At 42.0% G+C, this 22,037-nt stretch overlaps 1 protein-coding gene across 4 annotated transcripts in view; it reads right to left on the reverse strand.

Moving 5' to 3' along the window:
• LOC100747526 (protein outspread) overlaps positions 1–22,037 on the reverse strand; it is a 216,490-nt gene that overhangs the window by 148,315 nt on the left and 46,138 nt on the right. For all 4 annotated transcript variants that reach the window (XM_024367622.2, XM_003489422.4, XM_024367623.2 and 1 more), the window contains exon 3: positions 4,443–4,523. In XM_024367622.2, the coding sequence (XP_024223390.1) occupies positions 4,443–4,523 (81 nt within the window). The remainder of the gene's footprint in view (positions 1–4,442; positions 4,524–22,037) is intronic.

The raw sequence follows: 22,037 nt of genomic DNA on the forward strand, positions 1-22,037 counted from the left end.
TAAGGCGCCTTCTAATTATTCACTTTCTCCGACGTCTCGCGGTGAAACGAGCGAGATTTACAGGCTCGCGTCTCGCTCGATGTAATTTCCACGATAGTTTCAACCTATTGAGAACGACAATACACAGAGCCGCCGATTCCCACCGAGCTTCCGGGTTGTTCGTTATTCCATGATGCCCTGTTTATCGGTCCGTATAACGATCGGTGGTGCCTACGTTTGTTTTATTCAGCTTGAATCGTTTATTTTCATACTCCTATCGAACAGCCATTAGAGAAATAATTGAATCGTTCGGAACGATAACGCCGATCGCGACTCCGTAAATTGAAAAACGTTCGCAAGGTTATTGTTTCTAACCTACCGTAAAATTCGCTGCTGTTTTCTGTCATTTCTTTCCGATAAATAGGCTATCCATGTTTGTGCGAATTTATACTTTTATAAATGCAACTAAAAGAATAAGCTGTTCCGCTCACGAAATTATATTTCGTTTTTTGTGCATTTCGTGTATTTTATCTCGTGGTTTTTCACTTCTTAATTTTCTACAAATTAAAAAGTCAAAAGTTTGCAACAAAGGAAGTCTCGAACGTACTGCTAAATCGTTCGTTTCTCGAAGAACGAGCATTAATCGTGTTACCCGAAAAATAAAATTGAGAAACTCGCAAAAAGCAGAGTTCGTCGGCTCAGCTTCTGAGAGGCTCGATTCGATTAAAGCGCGAATTGGGAATAAATCAGAGGCTGAAGGTCGAGGATGTATTATATACAGGCATCCTTTTCATTACACGAAACGATAGCGGTCATCTAATGAGAGTAATTTGGGGAACAGACAACGCGAACTCTTAGAATCAGATGCCTGGCTTTCGAGATGATATATGATCGTTTATGACGTAGAAAAGATAATTCGAACGCTGGGGAACTATTTTTTATTGTAATTATGTAACGCTAATCATATCTTTCTCGTGACGTCGATACACTTCTATGGTTCGTGTCGTTGTGTTACACTTTTTTGCTTCTATCATATTTTATAATTTTGTCTTTATCGAACATAGAATTATTGATTCTGTATCATTTTTTATCTAATCATCTTTTTCTATAATCGTGAAAAATATGAAGAAATCGTCGATATAAGCCATTCCTCGTTTCCATACTATGGAAAAATATTGTTCAATTTATTATCTCGTTATTTAAAGAAATTGAAAGTCTTTCCCTTCGTTGAACAACGAACAAGATCGAAACACAAAGATGTATAAACTACGATAAAATTGCTGAGAGAAGAAGAGAGAAGAGATAGTTTGATCTACGAACTTGTAGAATTTAAATCAGAATTTTTGCACAGCGAAACGATAACGAAACAACGACAGATTCGATGATTATAACGAAAGCGACACCGCGATCAAGATACTGTCATATTCTGTATGGAAGAACGTCTGCCAAGGTGAACGATGACTGCGAACCGGAAGAAGAATTGCCATTATTCGCGGGACGGCGAAAAACTCGCGGAAGAGCAGTCACAGCTGTCATAGAAAATCAAGGGAGAGTTTGTTGATCGAGGCCAAACACGGCCATCCATGAAACCGCTTTCTATTCGTGCGTTTCTCGACAACGGGCTCCGCAACGACGCGTCGTACAATTCGATAATCGATCGTTTAAACTCGCTCTTCACGCATCCATTCGACGCTGATCGAATCGCGAAACGTATACTATAATAACTATATACACGCTTCTAATCGATTCGTGTTGTACGATAGCCATCTCCGGCTAAACGATCCTGCGATTTAACAAACTGTTCCAAAAAGACTGTTAAGACTGACGAGTTCGAAAAGCCAAATTTCTCTTTCACTCTTATTTCTTGCTTTTTTTCTTTCTTTTTAATATAGATACGTACGTAGAATGAAACTTCGACCAACACATAATGGATTCGATAACGTATATTCGTTAATTATTGTTGCGAATTATCGACTAAAGAGCAACCGGTCAGGTCAAACCGATCGGTCGATATCGCGTACCTCGAATGAATTAACGCTCGAGGTGGAGGAGGTTTAATATATCGAGTGTTAGAGTAATCCAGCGCTGTGTTGAACTAGTTGTGTAAACGTAACGTGTGATATGATTCACGGTGGTGGTAAGATCTTGTTGGGAGTGAAGTATTTCACCAGTACAGTACGATATCTGATGATAAACCGTCCTTCTACGTTGCTGATTTTCCCTACCAGCCGATGGGTTTCTTCCGTCCATTGTGCCCTTCCGGCTGGTCCTTTCCAGGGGTCTTTTATCTGACCTCGGAGTCGTTAGGTTTACAGCTCGGGGAGGACATGCAATTCGGAATTTCCTAAAGAAAACAATGGGCCTGTCCGTGCCATAAACGGACAGTCAGTCAAAATTCCGAACAATTATACTCGATGACATTTTTAAATCAGTTTCTATCGTTGCCCATTTGTCATTGAATTACGATCGCTCTTCGTCGATACGTATAAAATGCGAGATATCTCGCCGATGATCTTTGGCGGCGGGATACAAAACCAGATACAACAAGAAAGCTTAGAAACTATAAAAAAGTTATACAAAAAAACTATATCGCCAATAAAAGAATCGGAGAACGATCGTAGACGAATAGATGAGAAAAGTTATGGTTCGCATTGGTTACAAGTAACATCCTGATGGTATCGTTAGAAAATTTGCAATGAAATTTCAGCCGTGATAATCTCCGGAGATTAATTGAAAATCTTTATCCCTCGTTGGGACATCGGTGACTCTTGAGCGCCTTTGTACGCGTCGATCTCGCGGTATTTAAGCTTAGGCTACGGAAGCGTGGTAAAATGATCGGAGCTGGAGATCGGAAATGCCGCGTCTGAGCCATCGATCACTTCCGTTTCGATGCCTCGAGCTACGTGGCGCGTTATCGACAGTCTATGATCGCGAGATCGTGTTACAAGATCGATCGAACCGCACAATTTTCTCATTATCGAGAAAGCGAGGATAACCGTGCAACCCTGCGCTCGATCTCGTTGTGGATCCTTCGTAACAGTGCTGAAACGATCGATCCCATTGCCTTCTCCTCGCGTTTCCATTTCCATCTTCCCATTCTCGATATCGCTTCAACGAACAAATGCTATTTGATTCGCCACGACCATCGAATCAAAATTTCTATCAATATACGAGTGGTCGATATCAAAGGATAATAATTACGATCGACAGTACCATTGACTATCTGACATTCTCCAACGATCAGGTAGCGATTCGATAAAATTTTAACAATAAAATTTAACAAATAAAAATCTTCATCGAATAAATCACAAAACACATCGCAATATAAATTTGCTATTTTACTCTATCGTTGCAAATAGAAGATGTATCAAGCTTACTCTCATCGATTTTATTCTTTACATGCTGCAATTCTATTCCTGTTATTATAACGCACAGACATACGAATGTTGTAAAACGACGTACGAATGTTTTCTATAAAATAAGTGTCCAAACACTTCCACCAGACGCTATACCGAAACTTTAAGAAATAACAGAAAATGATGGAAACAGCTGTTCTCGAACAACGTGCGACGTACCTTTTCCCATTTTACGGTAACTGCTCGCGTACGTACGTGACTACGAATTACAAACAGTTCCCGCTGGTTACCGATCGTCCGGTTTTTTCTTCGTTTTATATTTACGACCGCGAACTGCGAATCGGCCGTTCCTTTCTAAACTTTCTCCGGCGAACAGCGACGCACGATTCTTAACGCTTCGTATCGAATTTTTGCCGCGTCCAGATCGATAAGAGAACCGCCGATTTCGCTGTCCTCGGAGCGCCTGGTGATCTCGGCCACCGCCGCGAGTCCTTCATCGAGACCGCCGAGATTTATGCCGATCGTGAGCTCCCGTTCAACACAGAACCACGGGTATATTAATTTCCACTCCGTTATCGCAGCGATTCTTCTTTTCCGCGTCGTTGTCGGTAGCTTGGCGCTAAGAGAGAAATCGGTGTCCTCGAACATGTCCTCGAATCGCAAATCTATTAATCGTAACTGGAGAGCGTCGTTCGCTTCGTCGATTGGAAATTATTTATTTTTCAAGAATTTCTTCGGGGCAAAATATTTGATACAATGAGAGAAATAAATTTCTAGCAAATATTTAGAGATAAATGCGTTCGCGGCGCATAAATTAAATATTAGAGAAATTCCACTTTCCATTTGTTCGTTAACACCTTAGACACGGTTGATCAGGTGTAGTAGCAAACAGAAGAAAGTCTAATCCTACTGCCTTCTTTTACTATCGCAAGATTATTCGTAACCGACGCAAACAATCATTTTCCTAATCTTTTTATTCGAAACTTTTATCAAAAAAAAAAAAAACGCGTATACTGTAGCAAAATTTGATAAATGGTGACGTTAATGTAATCTTCTTCGACGATAGGTTTCAACGGTGAAGCGGAAAATTCGTTTCGTTTCTCTTACCTTCGTTCGATTCAGCGGATTCGAGAAATCCCAGCCCGGGGCGACGAACAGGTACCCGCATTTTGAAATCTTCCTCGTTGCCTGCAACATAAATATAGATCGTGTTTAGTTTTGACGTTGATCGATACTAGTAGCTATCGTTAGCTCTACAAATAGCCAGCAGGCTTATTGGTATTACGTTATGTCGGCTAAAAAGAATGTTCACTGGATCGAAGTTATAAATGTTTATAGATATAAATGCAGTGACACCCGATGAACAGTGTAGAGATAGTACAGAGACGGTACAGAGAAAGAAAAGTCAATGGTTGGTGAGATCAGAATGAATCCAAAGAAGTCACACTTCGTCGCGTGCATTATGCGTTTCGTCACGTTGCATTGAACTTCTGACGTCGTTATTATTTCTATCGAGTACAAAGACTTTCTACGTAGTTTCACGTCGCGCTTACAGAACTCCTCGGCTGTAGGCGGACACCGGAGAAATATGTACTGGCGAACCAAAGAAATATGAATATCGATGACACAGATTGGACATTGTAAAGCGAGACTTAACCTCGACGAATATAAACGAAAAACATATACTTCTAAATCTATGCTACGTTTTATGCAGCAGTCTCGTTAACTTGTTAACTCGTTCCTCTTCTTCCACGTCCCTTCGACACCGCACTGATAATATATTTACACATCGATCTTCTAACGCGAACAATAGAGAAACGTACGTGAAGAAACAAACATATACCGAACGAAATACAATGTCGTTTCTTTCTTTTGTACGTATCGACTTTATCAATTTTCTATTTTATCACTCTCGTTTTCCGACTAACCCCCTCCAGCTCCATCGTAATATCAACGACACTCGAAACTTAACCTCGATAAATAAAAATAAGAAAATACATAAAAAAAAATAGATATTCTGTTTTACATAACAGCTCATTGACTGTCTAACTTATTCGACTAGTTCTCCGCCCAACCACTACCAACACCGCTATAATATCCACACTTCGACCCTCGAAACGAATGGGAGAGGGAAAGAGAGAGAGAGAGAGGATGAAACGAGATAATTATTAAAAAAGTTCCGGCGGTGTCCATCGACGTCGACATTCCAGAGAAAACATAAGCGGAATATCAACCACGAAAAGCAATCTCCCGTCGCGTCCATGGAACGAGCTTCTCCATGCAGCGAGCTAATCAAACTTTCCAACAACGCCGCGGCTGCACGCCAGATCCTCTTCAAACTCTATTATTATGTTTAGAGGAAGATTTAGGGGCTACCGTCCAGGGATAGAAAGAACGAGAAACAGTGAAGGAGAGAGAGGATTGGATCGAAGGGTTCAAGAGAGAGGAAGAGAAACAGAAACGGCGGCCATTCAGATGGAAAGGAAAGTCACGTGAGCACGTACAACATCTTCGAGGAATCTTAAATCGGTCATTCATCAGGAGCAAGCGTACGTTTCACGTGTTTCACGTGTTTCTCGTAGTATTTCCTCGATTCATAGCGATATATTTATTTCAACGATCGACGAAAGCCACTTCGACTGAAAATTCTCTTCCCACAGAAAATATAGAATGATCGTATGTTTGTTCTTTTTGACTGAAACTAGGATTAAACGGATAAAAGCGCGATGATTGGGAATTTTCGACTGTACGATTCGAGAGCTGTTATCTGGAAGATCGAATTTATTTATTGGAATTTCTCGGGAGGGAAAGGAAGAGATCGTGCTCGGAATGAGCTGATCGAGAATCTGACATTTTCTTGTATATTCGTCTGTGTAATTAGAGAGCCCTTTTATAACAGTAATATTCCAATGTATTCATCCTGAATTCTTCTTTTTTTTTAAATAAAAATTGCTCGTTATAACCCTAATTCCTTGTAAACTCCTCCGTTGTGGCTTCATCATATTCTCATTACACGTCTAAAACAACGTATATTTAAAGAAACAGCAAGGTTTTAACACATACTCGTTACCGAGCGCATAATTTTCCATGTTTTCCCCGAAGGAACAACTTCGACGGATCGTTTTCCTTGGAAATATGATAATGAAGCTCGCGTGCACCTCTTTCGCGTTACATTATTCCACGGGAATCGCTTCCGTTGACGCACGGAAGCCAGTTTTCGATAGCTTTACACCGCGCTTTCCAAATATCTCGAAAAAAAAAGACGCGATATATCGAGGGGAAACAAAACGACCGTGCGTCACTTTCGCTCGTTACGAAAGTTGCATCCCGAGAAGGGAACGAGCCACGCGAATCAGCGAACGGTTTTTCCTCTCGCTCGAGAACTTTGTCGTGGAATTAAGTATACATGTTCGGGACGATCGAGCGATCTTCGACAGCTGAAGAAATTTCACCTAGAATGACGCGCGACGACCCAGATTTCCCGTGCTTAATAACAAGCCGTGCATCCAGTCGAAGGTAATCGAAGGTAGTGAAATAAAAAGAGAAAGAAAGGACAAGTACAACTTTGTCGATCTGCTGATCTTAATATGGCATCGATTAAAAATGTTTACGATCATAAGATACGAGATCTTTTTGGAATAGATTAGAAATCCGTGAAGTTTAGTGAAAAAATAAAACTAATCGCAATGGATTAATGTATAACGATATCGATTTTATTACTCGAGTTAGGAATTGGTTGTGGAAGGTAACCGTTGAAGGTTGTGGAAGAGTGGAAGATTTTATAATACAAGATACCAGTGCACGGTGGGCAGAAATATGATAAGTAGCCGTGAAGTACTTCATACGGAGGCTAATTTCACAGCAATTTACACTTTGCAATTTCTTCTTCGTAAATTGTTAGTGTCTCCTCATTTAAGATTCTACTTTCGTAATTTCATAATTATATATAGAATATAATGGTGTAGTTTCTAACATTCGAATGTTCGTTCTTTTCCTTTTTCTTTTTTTTTTTTTTTTTGTAAAAATGTAATTACACGAATGAAAGCGTGTTCTTTTTCTTACGTTATACAATTTCATTTCGATTTCCTCGGTGCAAGTTTCATATTTTACATTCTTTCTCACGAAAGTCTTACAGATTTATCAACTTTATGGGTTACATATAATTTCCCATGTTCTTCTGCGATATATAATCCATAGATAAAAATTTCTTTTCCCCTTCGCAACGTACAATTTCGTTTTGATTTGTGCGCTCGACAAGGTTCGTATTTTAGTCGTCGCTCACTCTAACGTCAAAATCGAGACTTCTATTTAAAAGAAAAGAAAAAGAGAGAAGAAAGAAACAAAAGACACTTCTACCTCACATTCGCGAAACATCTTTAAAATATTCGACATGTAAAATCGAAGGAGCAAACCGTAAAGGAGCTCTCGCGCGAAGAACAGGGACGAAAAAGAGTCCGCAGGACCGGTAAGAAGAGCGATACGTCTTCGTTCCCGTGACTGACGATCATTTTCCAGTGCGTGGCAATCACGAAACCAGGCGATCATCTGGCCTGCGCGAGCAAGAACGAGAATTCACTCGGCTTTATGGAGAAATAAAGTCCCTCGGCTCTCTCCCCTGCTCCTCGCGGAAAGAGGAACGCCGTGTTGGCGTTCTAACCGTGAGCGCGTCTTTCTTTGCAGAAAATTATGGTGTACCCTTGTATGGGCTAAACAAAAGATCACGGACACCGGCAAAAAGCCTCGATGCCTAAACATGCGCGAGCCACTGCGGAATTCCACTGTGAAATGGGGTCTAACAGAAACCTTGTCCACGATAAACTAATTTACGCCGCGAGATCTCTGCCGTGAGCGCAATTACGCTCAAGATAAATGAACGGCAACGCGTTTATTCTGCTCACGGTCGAGAAACGCATCGAACTTTACGTTATAGGGTAAATTAGAGGAGCATTTGGTGATTTTGTCTAACGTTCCGTAGCATTGTGATTCGACGAAGATTGAAATATTTATCGTTTATAGATACAATTTGTGTCGTTATCTTTTAATATGTTTCGATTGGCTATCGATGATCTTCATAACTGGAGAAACGTATAAAGCGACGCGCGTTGTACGTACGAAGAAGGTTAACAGTCAAAATTATACTAAACCGATTGTATTATTCTTTAAATTTATCTGTTTCTTAATTCGCATTTTATCTTTCGTGTGTTTAATTATATGTATGATTAATAAGAAGTTGTTTTACTGATTAAATTAACATTGTAATGAAAGATACGAAATAACTATTCTTGGATATTCCTCGGATAGGATGATAACAGGCGTTCAAAGGGAATTTATGATTTCGTTGGTTTTTGACGCTGTTATTATGTATCGTTACCATGGTATGCAGTGCGTAATCGTATCATCAATTAAGGACCAAATACGATGTTATATCGCTGATAATTTGTAGCCACATTCGATATTGGCATGTACTGCGTTTTACTACAACGAGTACTAAAATTAAGGTCTGTTACAAATTAGTGCAGGCTGCAGTAAATCTAGCATAACATTATGTTTAATTCTCGATGTGATCGACCTGGAACCCGTTTAACCAATTACGTACCAAGGATTTCGCCTTATGTACCGATCGAAGGTTCAGTATACTGAATTCAATTACGCCAAAGGTAAAATACGAATGTTGCTGCAGCATCTACTACGATCCACTCGTCCGAGCGTTCAGCGAAATTGAAAAATATATCAAACGTACACGCGGTACACTGGTGCAAGATTTTTACGACGAATGTTCAAATATTTTCAATATGATCGAGAAAGGATGGAAAACTTTTGCCTCGTAACGTGCTTCTTATATGGCGATCAACATCGAAGAAAATGTCGGATCGATTTCGGTATTACGAAAACGAAACAAACGCTGGTAATACAGCGTGATCTTTCTTTCGCAAGAAAGGAGAAAAGTATGCATAAATTGTATATCGGTGTTCCGGGAACGAGCCAGTCCGGATTCACAGTCCAGTTAGCTTATCGAGGACGATTAGAATCGCGATTCCACTAAGAAACGAGCCAATAAAATCGCGAATTCCTTCGTGGCTATGGCTACAACACACCTCTATGTTCGATCTATCCACCGAGATAATTCTAAAGATCCTGTATCTTTCTCTCCGTGGACGCTGTGCTTTTTGTCCGGTCGAATCGATCGCATCGAATCTACGCTCTGTTTAACCGCTTTCCGTCCGGGCGTCCGCTGATTTCCTGTCGTCCGTCGCACGTTCACAATTGACTTCCGGCCAGTCGACTCTCCCCCACGCCGTACTATCTCGCATCTGGACAAAAGCGCGTTGGAAAACTACCGCAATTATTTTGCGCGTAAATTTTATCGCGTTTTATGCGAGTAATAACATGGAATGGAAAATTCGTATAATATAGAAATATACAGAAAGACGAGGATTTAGCAACGTCTCTTGCATTCGTCACCTATAACGATTATCAAATAATCTTGCCAGAACGATCTCGTAGACATATAACCTTAATATATAACTAACGTAATAAATATTGCTAAATAAGCAGAAAGATTACGGGCATTCGGCAACGCCTTTTACATTCGTCGTTTCGCTAAACAATCTTCCCAGAACGATATTCGCCGTCTCTGTTCAGCTGACCTAATACTGCGAGATCCCACGAAGAACTACAACCGATATTAATTAACATCGTAATCTCCATCGATGTCTCGATAAATCATCTGAACGACAGGCTCTGAGAAACATTTCCGCCATTTGTGGTGCCAAACTTTCCGACATTTGCTCGCGCAACAAAGATCAACGAACGTCGATGTACTAATCCAAAGCTGAAAGATCAGTCGATGACCTGCCGTGGCGTCGATTGCGCAATCGAGGGACACGTTCGTCTCGGCAACTGGCAATAATTGGACAACAGGTTGATCGTTCGAGGCAAAGAGGTCTCTCCTTCTCTCGTGGCTTTCTCGCGGTCGTCCTTGACACGCTTCGACCGAGTCCTTGCCAGTCCTTAAGCTCTAAACGCGACCGAGATGCGGGCCCACTCGAGACCAGCCGCGCTAATCTCTAATAAAGTCAATCACGCAGAGGTGTAGGTGCGCCCCGACGCCTCTCATCGTCTAAAAGGCCAGCTTGAAACATGGCGAACAACGAACGTCGAAGAAACAAGTCGAGCTTTATGAAAGCAATTAAAAATCTACCGCGTCAGCCAACTCGTTAGCCAATCAGACCGTGTCGTAGGCGACGCCTGGTCAATAAAAAAAAGGTCCCGTTGAAACGTTCTCTATTTTGAGGACGTGACAAGTATGGTAATAGTCGCGTTTCTGGTGATACTCTGTGAATTTAATAAAAAGGACGTGCTAACGAAAAATCGATACTACAGATAGGAAGACTCTGTAAAATCCAATCTTTCTTTCCTATATGATCCTTATGTTTGCGTGGGTTTTCAAAAAACACATCATCGAACATTCTGAATAAAATTAAACGGAATCCTAGAATCATCTTACGTTATTTCAAAATGAACAACTTACGCTATCCCGTTGACGCGATAATCGAAATACGAAATAAAATATGCTACTAACATAACATGTCACATGGCAAGCAACGTTTTAATACCTAGAAACATTACTTTCCGATCACCTTTTTATAAAGTTAGAAGACCATAACTTTAAATTACCTATTACGGCACTTATCATCGGTAATAACACGCTTTTATCTGTAATTTAATTATTACATTGCATTGTGCAGAAGGCAGCCAGGTGTTGTCCGGATACTTTCGCGTGATGGTGTACATACACTACGTGATCGTATGGCCGACGTACGCTGTCGGAATACAGGAAGCCAGGCAAGATAGATGTCCGTTTAGATTCAGTAACGAGGCGGATCTCTTATTAGAGACGGTTTTCGTTCAGAGAGAGAATCAAGAGGAGGAACGGCGAATCGTTAACGTTCTATCGCCGCGAATTCATTTCTTCCGTGCGGTAATCGAGTGTAAATGCGATTCGACGATTCCCCTATCGCGGAACTCGCCCATGAAATCGTCCGCGGGCAAACCAATTTACATCGTCGAGTTTCTACCCGGCAACGTAAATCTGACGTCTTTCGAACGCAACAGGTATTGCCCTCTGACTGTGTCGGAACAGAGCGACGATTAGACTAATGCCGCGTTAACTGTTCATCGCTATCCTCACCCTTTGAAACTAATTTCGTGATGCACGATGTTTGGCTGAATTTCTCTCCTCTGAATTTTTTATTCCAACAAAGAAAAAAAAAAAGAAAAAAAGAGGAAAATAATCGTTTCTACATCGTCGAAATGTCTCGCGTCTGTGGCAAGAAACGACGTATCTTAAATTTCAATATCGCTAAGAAACCATGTGTGTCTTGATAATCGTCCGGACAAGATCTCGACTCGTGACCATCTAACAAAACAACGCTGTATACTGTCGCGATTTCCTCTTAATAGCGATTAATCGATGCCGTTTGACATTCCCAACAAAAATGTGTTAACCCATTGGCGCAAAAATATTTTTATCTTCGGAGATACTTCAATTCTGATATTGCTAAGAATCCATATATATATGTGCGTCTTGATAATTCATCGTACAAGACGTCGATCCGTGATCATCTGACAAAACAACGCTTCTACGATTTCTTTTTAACCGCGATTCCAATTCCCTTCTCTCTACATGCATACAGATTCCGTTCACCGAGCAGTGTTTGCGGTACGATCGACGATTTGTCGAGGCAGCATCGAGACTTCTACGTGCAGCAACTGAACACCAAGAAAGAGTCTCACCTCGTCGTAGCTTCGTTTCTCTCTCACCGGTCTCGAGACACGAAGAACTCGCTCGCGTGCATCACACGGGGAATCCCACGCATCTCGTCGTCTGCATATCCCACATCCGGTGTCCATTCTGGCCACCTCGACCAACCCTCGCTCTTGCATTTCTGCTTTCCTCTCTCGTCCGAGAAACCTGTCCCCACCTAGCATCCTGGTATCGAGATATTATCGCGACAAGAAATCGATCGACGAAAAGATTAAAGAGTGAGTTACGCGTCCACACGTTCGTTTTCACCGTCGCAGAGAAATATCTATTACCGATCGGTACAATTTTTTTCTCTTTTTTAACAGCCTAGAGGATCAAGGACGAATCGGTTCCACCTGCGAGATCGTGTTAATGGAGAAACCATAAAACGACTTCTTGAAGAGTTTCTGTCGAGAATTCTGGATCTTAATAGCCGAAATAATGTTATAGGAACGCTGAATTTACGCTTGGAATTAATATTAGAATAGTTATATATTTATTTTATGGACGATTTCTAAGATGTTCATCGATACACACTTGCACGCGTCTCGGCACTTTCTTCCATATCCGACTGTTAACCGACTGAACAGTTTACATTCATCTGTTTTCGAGACGCTACGCACATACATACTTCCACACACTGATACTCACATACAAGTATCTCTACTACACATCTAACCCAGTCCAGCACACAAAATTATACATATCCGAATAGTTTCAATACGTCGATTGCCGGATGAATTTCGTATGGCTGGATCGTACGAGTGCTGCTTTCAGCGTGAAATTTTATCACGTATTTCGGCACGATACGTTATATAAACCTACCGAGAGATAGCATTTTCGATCAGAACTTTTAGGTTCTCATCGCTGTGTCTACGAATTTTCGTGTAATAAGAATACGAATTGAAACAAATGGATTCGTAGCGTTTAGCTACTGGCTATATAAATAGAAATAAATATGTAGGTATTTTGTACATACCAAGTTGCTGAAAGATGTTTTTACTTGCCGTTACACTTTTTCAATAAGCTTACGACATACATCTTAATAACGAAATATCGTAAAGTAATTTGAGCGCGCCTGGTACGTTACGCCATTGCCATGGTAATAAGTGTGCTGAATTTTGCAAATATGGCTATTTCTTTAATTCAAACACTGAGAAATCTGGCGCCTGTCGCTAGTAATTTTCACAGCGTTCGACTTCTTCGTGCAGACTTTTTTTAGCTCGCCACGACATTCAAATAATCCACGGACGATTAACACGTTCGATTCGAGGTAACGCATATAGGAAATGTTTTTATCGCTTGTACGTCCATTGGACACGGAATCGTATCCCTTTTTATCTTTTAAATTGTACTCGATTCTAGCCTGGTTTTGCCAGGTATACGTTACTTTTTGCCTGCAACAGGTAAATCGACGTAAAAGCAAGAAACAGGCATTCGACACGATAATTGAGAAGCAATGTGAACGTGAAAAATCCGCAGCCTCGATTCCAAACGACCGGACCGTCGAATAATCGATTCCATCGACTAAATTGATGACACTAGCTCCACCGCGGGGCGTCTCTATCCGCCTCAACGTTTGACACGCCGACTGATTTCCAGTTTCAGTGGCTTTCTACTCAATTAACTTAGCGACCGCGTAACAACCGTGGAAAACCTCAAGAAACTGGTGTTGCCCTGCGAATTCCGTCACGGAGGAGGCCATCCTATCACTTCGTCGCGTTTCAGACTCTACTTGCCACGATGAGCCACATTTACGGCCTCTTTGCGCCATCGTCGACAGAATCACGTCAAACGATCCTTTTTAATCCTATCAGCCCTTTGGTTGGATAGTCATAATGATAATCGTGATGGCGCAATAGCTACCGTAATAACTGGCTCCATTGCCAGTTTTCATAACAAAAAAAAAAACGTGTGTACTGCATCTGTTATTATAAGAAGTTGATTATACTTTTACGAGTTATGAAAACGTGTTACGGCAGTACGAAATTAATGGGACGATGCGTTTAAATGATAACGGAGGTTACATTAAGGTTAAACGATCGACCTAAATGTACCTATCGATTATAGGAAAAAAGAAAAAAGGACGGAATTCGCGTTGGAATTGCATAGCGTGAAAACCATCGTTCATCAGCGTAAAAGAAAGTATAGTTCGAGAAAGAACGAACGATCGACGCTCGATCGAGCAAAAGCGAGCTTTACCCAGTTCCAGATGCTCGGTTTTCGTTCTCAGCGGTTCTTCTCGTCTCCTTCCCACGACCGGTATCCATCGTATTGCTCCGTTTCCACGCGTAACCACAATTAACGAAGAGTTTTCAACGCGAATCCAACAATTAAGTGGTCGTTAAACCTCCGGCCGGGAAAAGCCATCTTACTTGATCGTATTGACTGAACAGGCCAACCTGACGTTTCCGTTAATCGATAGGTGCAAGAGGAACCGTGGAAAAACGAGCAGAGGGCGAAAAAAAGCCGGAGAGAACGAGGAGAAACGTTCTTCAGATGGACATTGTGCACGTACGGTGAATCGAAACAATTTACCAGTTAACGATCGCTTACCTGGTCCAGCAGGACCACAGGTTGTGCAAATATCGCAGAACCATCTTACGTGTCTTGTTTTTAAACGGCGATTACGTGAAACGGATCAAGAAGGTCCCGGGGAAAGTGAAAGCGATGCTAATCGATTCTTAAACGTCGCCGACGAGATACGAAATTTATATCGGAGATCGATACGATAAGATTTTCCATCATATACAGGAAATAACGTGGAGAAGAAACCGCGAGCTTCTTTAACTTTGCGACAACTTAACGTTTAATATGTAACGTTTTTGACCGCACTCAACTATCCACAACGCCGATTCAACCTGATAATCAAATCCGTCAAAACTAATCTTTCACTGTTCGATCGTCATTACGCGCAGACATGCCGTGAATCTCTTAAAAACTACCCTTTAACGTCTGATCAACAAATAGTAATATCCAGTCACGGTGCGTGGTCTTTTTGTGTCGGCGAACCTCTCTGCAAATCCGCCAGCTTGAAAAAAGCAAATCAACGTACGATCGAATGCCCCATCGGTGGGGCAGTCGTTATTCCACAATGTCCCCTGTGAAACAGAGAAATCAGAGAGGGCTGGCGAGCTGTGGGGAAGTTGCTACTACGCAGCAGGCAAGCGTAGAATCGCAACGTATCATTATCATTGTAAAGCATTCGTACGATTTACCATCATCGATCATGCTCGGGACGCAAGAAATCGAAAAGCAGCGGCAGCACCGGCAACAGCAGCCGCATCGTACCAAGAGAGAATCATTACGTTACGCAAGATTAACCCACCTCCCTTGTCTCTCTCTCTCCCTGCCCTCTCTTCTCCGTCAGTTCCCTCTCCTCGCGTGTTACGTCGATTACCCGCTCGCATGTTTTGCAACAACAATACAGCTGTGCATACAAATGCATACAAATAACCCGGCTGGTTAACTTCGAAAGAATTGCCCAAGAGAAGCGTCGAGGAGGTCGAAGACGTGGGATCGAACGCAGCCTGTGTGTTTCGTCGTCGTTACCTCGTCGTTACCTCGTTGTAGCTGGAGGAAGAGGTAATAAGGAGAAAAAAGAAGCAGAAATATAGAAGCTGGCATGTATGAAAGTACAGGGTGTTCCTAATTTTTCTAACCAAACTGTAGGAGCGTAATCCACAAGTGGAAATAGAGGGAGAACGTTATACAGGCTGTCGCGAGATACGTAGGGAATATTTAGAAGGTGAAAATGTTCAGACGCGAAAACGTCGCTGAGAATTATTTTCCAAGTTGCGAATAATTTTTCTACACGCCAGAAATATTCTAGTTTCGATTAATTAGTTGACGAAGCTTTTTTATTCTGTTGGATTTATTTGTACGATGTTCCAGTCAGTGTCTGATCGAATGAACTGTTCTACTTGTCGCAACGTGAATTCGTATGTGAACCAAGTCTCACCTGACTGCTGTTGGCTGAAAACATTGGAAACACCCTGTATATGCGAAATAATTAGCTACAGACTCCTGTTGTACACCATTGTTACCACTTAAATCACTAACGAACCTGCGAGTGCGAGCTGAGAACACACATCCTTCGTTCGTGGCTCGCGCGATAAAAATAACGAGGAATCGTTGGGAGAGGAAGGGGTGGAAAAGAAGAAAGGAAGAAACACGTTGATCGGGTATGAAGCGGCTCTGTCTACGTGGTTCATTATGTAAAATGCTATAGCTGTGTCGGTTATTGACATTTCATGGATATTACGGCCCTCTGTTGCGTTACGTGGCGTTCACCGTGAACATTCCACCGCCACGTAACTTCTTGCTTTTCGATTTTCGAACACCGACAGGTGTTTGTGACATTCGACGTGTAAGCATGATATAGTACATAGTTTTGCTGAAAATTCAATATAATACAATACAGCCTCCTATGTTCGATTTAATATATAGAAAACGGTATTAGAAATACTGAAATAATAGAACAATTACTTTTTCGATGCTAATCTGCTAACAGTGGCAGATCTTAAACAAAAACTGTATAATTCAAAGGTAAATTAATTGGAATATTTCGTAATAAAATAATACTAAAAAATAACAAAATAAAATAAATACTGGTAAAATAATTACTGACTTAAATTTGACGTTTGCGACAACTTCGGTGTCGCTGATAGACCCACGTATGTATAATGACGCGAGGAAGATCTAAATAATCTGTTATCGTTCGAAGGTGTTTCTATAACTGGTTATTTATCTGGAATTATCTTGCCTACAGATTAACGTCCTTCTCGCCGATTGCTCCCACGAGCTCGAATTAACCTTCTGCGATATCGTATCGAGGCGAAATCGACGACATACGACGTTTCCTTCTACACTTTCATTCCCATTTAGCCGCTGTTGGGCCTTTAATAAACGTACGAACGTCATTAAGAAACCTTTTTGCACGGAGACGTCGCGGGAACATGAAACGTCGCATGAAACGTAATTGTACATGAAATGTAATTTTATTAAAAGCGTCCACCACTTTTACGTCGAAATATTAGCGAAGCTCCTTCGACAAAGTCTTTCAAGGTTCTAATTGTCTGATAATGTTGAAAATGACTGCGTGAGTTCGCGCTCGCCATCCATATACAGATGCGCTAGTTACAATGAATAGTAACTAGAAGATAGTTCTAGATAAACAATCAATAGATTTAATCTGAGGTGTAAGTGTTGTCTGTGATAATTGTTGCGCTGGCTGTAGATGTCGCTGGGATGCGATACTGCTATTTTTCTTCCAATTTAGATGCGTGGAAGAAAAATCGGACTCCGGGTCCCGAACGTTCGTAACCTACGGTGCTAACCACTGCGCTGCCGTCGTCCTACAGAAGTTAGTGTCGAGTGGCGGTATTTGTTGTCGGTATTTGTGCCGCCACAAATCGATAGGTTTAAGATGTTCTATCGTTTTTATCCCTAGTCCATGTAAGAGAGTGCAATAAAGGTTTTTCGGCTCAGAACGGTGTGATAGATTTATCCAAAGAATAAAATAATAGAAATTGTGATCCTACCTCTGAATATAGAAATAACAACAGTTTGTTTCAACATCGAGAATCAAACAATCTCGTAAACGATGCATTTTACTATTTTATTGATAAATCTTCGACTCGTGCAGTCCCAATAAAACAATCGTGTAAAGCAATCGTACAAAACACAGGACCAAAAAATAGAGCAAACTCGTAAAGAGGCAAACATGGAAATCGTGTCAAGGTCAAGATGATCACACGATGCAACATCGTAGAAGAATCGTGAGGCAGACGGTTTCCTGACCTGACTCAAAGTCGGAATCGACTGACCAACCTCGAAATCCCGTGCCCCGCCGTCAGAGAGATACGAAAAGCGGACGTTTAAGGTGGATAAGCTTGGAAAACGTGGGTGGATGTAAACGTAGGTGTATATAAGGTAGACCGATGTCGTGATGCGCACTTGTCGAGAATGACTAGTCGAGCCTCCCGCTCGTGGTTGCCCCAGGGCAATCACACAGGTACAATGTGCAACTGTAGGGTCCCGTGTATGCCCCATCGTGTCAGTTCTCTACCTCTTTCTCCGTCCTTATACTCGGGTCAAACTCTTTTTTTACTTTGGTCTTCGTGCGGGTACTTTCTTGCTATCGGCACCACCATCATTAGGAATCACTAACAGCGATCCAAGTTTCTCTTATTCGCGCCAACTTTTGACGAATACCAGGAAATCTATGCTTGGTCGGGTATCGCAAACGAGTACACTGGGCAATTTCTAAATCTGAAATCGTCGTGACGTGCGATTCTCTGGTGTAAACTACGTGCGATCGCGTACGTGTAACGTAGGATCGGATTTATAGAAACGTGACACGTTTCGAGCATTGTCAATTGTAATAATTTCTGAAGTGTTTACAAATTGACGGAATATTTGTAGAAATTAGGTGTACAAGAAATTTCGAGAAATTTGCCGGGAGAGAAAAACCTACGAAACTTGGCCAAGCTGCGAAAAAGTAAGAAACGTAGGAAGCAGCGCCGGGGGTGCAGAGAGGAACGTGCGCGGACTTCGATTCTCTCCAAAACAAGAAAATTACCGATAACCTGACGCACATGCAGAAGAACCAGCTCGTTTCTTGCTTTCGTACGACGAACCTCGAATACCAATATGTCGGTACCCACGTTGTTCGATATCGGGTGAAAACAAATCGTCGTTGTACGAACGAATGAGCTTTCCTTGACTGGCGGCCAACAGACGGCCAACTTCGATTTCACGGTCACCCGGTCGTTGGAATTCTAATAAGAATTTAATGGACGAAACGACGCCAATTCCAGCGTAACTGGCCTCGGTCTCGGCCACTTTCCATCGAGGCCCGTTCCTTCGTATCACTTTCGTCTGACTCGCCGACACTTCCTGCAACCAGCGTTGCTGTTTGTTCGGTTTCTAACTCTGACCAGCTTCGTCACACGGTTGGAGAAAATTCCAATTTTTGGCAAAGATTTTAGCTTTACGACCATTTGGGTACCGACGGTCGAGTGATACGTGACTTGATGAATTTTTAACACATTTAGACAGCGTACAATTTTACCTTTCGATTCATCGTATCTCGATAGAAAGTGCGTGTGTCATAAATTCCGTAGTTTCGCCTGGCAATTTCAACTTGCCGAGGGTGACTCTATCCCCCTTCTTGAGAAGAAACGCGCGCTAAAAACGAAGAAGAGAGAGCTCGAATTATTAAAAATCCTTGAGAGAAGACGGACTTGCTAACAAGGTTTGAACGAGACATCAGAGAGAGCGAAGGCTCCAATAGCAGTGGGCTGAAAATAGATTTAAGAATTAGATTCAAGGACCAAAAATTCGTCGATTTTCTTCGCTATCGCAGTAACCTCAAATTCGATGGTTTTTCAAACGAGCTACGAATCTTTGGACAATACCGTAGGATATTTCCCGAGTCTCCGGGCAACCCTAACGCTCTATCATAGCTCCACCGATCGAAACGAATAACGCCGACTTTCAACCGGCTAACGACCTTCCAATAAAGCGTGCACGATAAAATAGCGAGCCAACGGATAGTCGGAGAACGCGTGCACAGATAAAACAGTTGAATATCTGCGTTCCATCTGCGAAAAGGTCGTCGACGTCTATTTTTCGGTGTTCGTTATTGTCTCGATCGGCACGATCGAAGGCTGTTGGCGCGTAACGAGCCCTAAAATGTCGCAATATAATTCCGCTAGTGTGTATGGCCGATACCGGGCAATACGTTTCATTGTCATTAGCCTAAGGGTCGCCATAAGAGAGAAATGGAAATCGATACGGAAACAATCGAGCACGGTAGCTGGGATAGCAGACCGGCTTCTATGTACGATATGCGTGAACCACCGGTACCGTTACCAGAGTTACATGCCCGTTCACCTTAACTCGACAGTTGAATTCGTTAGCGGGCTGGATTACGAGTAATGTGACGCCGGAATATTCCCTTTTAGAACCTGGAGAAACGGCGCGCTAGAGCGAGCCCGGCCAGAAGGGAACCATGCAATAGCGCTTGTTTTCGCTGTACATGGCGATCGTTAAAACTCCTTTTCGTTGGTCGTCATACGGACGATTATGGTGGTTCATATTTTCTAAAGACGGCTCTTAGGATGCTGAGTCGGTTCTAACGATTCCTAGAAAGTGAAACTTTCGCCAAGTTGAGCAAAGACGAAGTATTTGGACGGTGTTTCCATTACTCGTACGACTCGTTCAACGAAAACGAATTCTTATAGCCCGAAACTGTATTGCGTAAAAGCGAAAATTTCCAAGGAATTCGCTTGAAATTTGGACTTGTTCGCTCCACGATGGTGTAAACTTTGCCGGATCAATTAATGAGAGATCGAAGCGCGACTCATTGATACCTGTCCTACGAATCCAATGGGATCACGAAAAGAGCAGAGATTTGCGTTACGTAGCTTCGTTTCTACCAGTTCGCTTTTACTATTACGACAGAGAGTGGTTTGTCGTTAAACAATTATTACGCTCGACAGGAATGAACTCGTGCCTTAAGTTAATATCGGGGGAATTCAAGTGGGTGATAATGAACGAACAAATGTTTACGTTAGAATATCGGTAATAAGTAAAAGGCAAATAAAAGACCTACTGATAGTCTGTGCGCTATAAATTAGTATTGCATGGGTGTTCCTTTCGTGTATAGTAACGTAAGAGGAATGCAACAAAGGCAAAATTTAAAATATCTTTTTTGGTTACATCCCTGTCTGGTTATTTTGAACACGATCGTCAGGCATACCGACGTGTTCGACGTGAACGACACGCATCATAAAACATTTGGACGCTTTTGTATCGAGCACAATGGAACGTCTCCCGTCCCGTTACTTCAAATTAATATCGATCTTCGTTCGTTCGATCGATCGTGTCAGAACCGCGTGCATACGGTCACGTTCTCGCCACGTGGGCGTTTAAACGAGCAACGAAAGGACAGACCGCGAAGTCGACCGAGCCGCGCCGAGACAGAAATAGTAATTAGGCAGGTCAAATTAGGTTAACCTTGAAAGGAAACGCCGCGCGAGATGTTTCAGCGCCAAAAATGGTCTCGAAAGTGGTTCGAATTGCCTCCGGATGGACGTTCACCCGATCGACGCGAACGATTTTCCTTCTGGACGACGTCATGCGTCAGAAACTCGTTCTTCTTTCTTCGGGTTTTTCATAAAGAAAGTTGGTTATCTTTAAAGGTAAGATTTTCTATACGAGTCACGCGTTATTTAACTGGATAATTTCGTACGCAAAGATTTTTTACCGGCGTTAAATACTTCGTTGAGATATATCGTAACTGGAGACGAGGTTTCTTCAAACGCGCGTATTTCGCTTCGTTTTTCTACTGATCCAAAATTCCTTCGAACTTTGCTTCGAGAAGATAACAAATTCCAATCGTATCGAGAGAATTTGTGCGAAGTAATAAAAAAAGACGCGAAGCTCTTAAATGCCTCGAGAGAATCGAACAAATTCCAAATATTTCAGAAGGAAAGAAATGGACAAAAATTCTCTACAAACGTTTAAGAATCGCGCAAGGAAATAAATTTTGCAAATCTATCCATTCGCATTTTAATATTAAACACGATTCACGTAATATCTTTGTACATTTCCCAAACGAAATTCTGCCTGTGCGTGTCTCGAACGAATCTGTAACTCGATGGAATCCCACAATTGCCAATTGCCCAGTTCCAAAGTCGCGTTACCATCTTCCTAAAACCACTGACACACTTGCCCCTATTCGCAAACTCTTGGTCGACCCACTGAGCGTGAAAACAGCGTGAAGAGCCGTCGCAGCATCCGCCGGGTACGGGAATAGAATCGTTTAAGCTTTGATACCACGGCTAGTTAGCGTCGACCGTTAACCGGTTAACAATGTCGCGACGGGT

The sequence above is a fragment of the Bombus impatiens genome, unplaced genomic scaffold, assembly GCF_000188095.3.
Source record: "Bombus impatiens unplaced genomic scaffold, BIMP_2.2 scf_0321, whole genome shotgun sequence".
NCBI classification, from domain to species: Eukaryota; Metazoa; Arthropoda; class Insecta; order Hymenoptera; family Apidae; genus Bombus; species Bombus impatiens.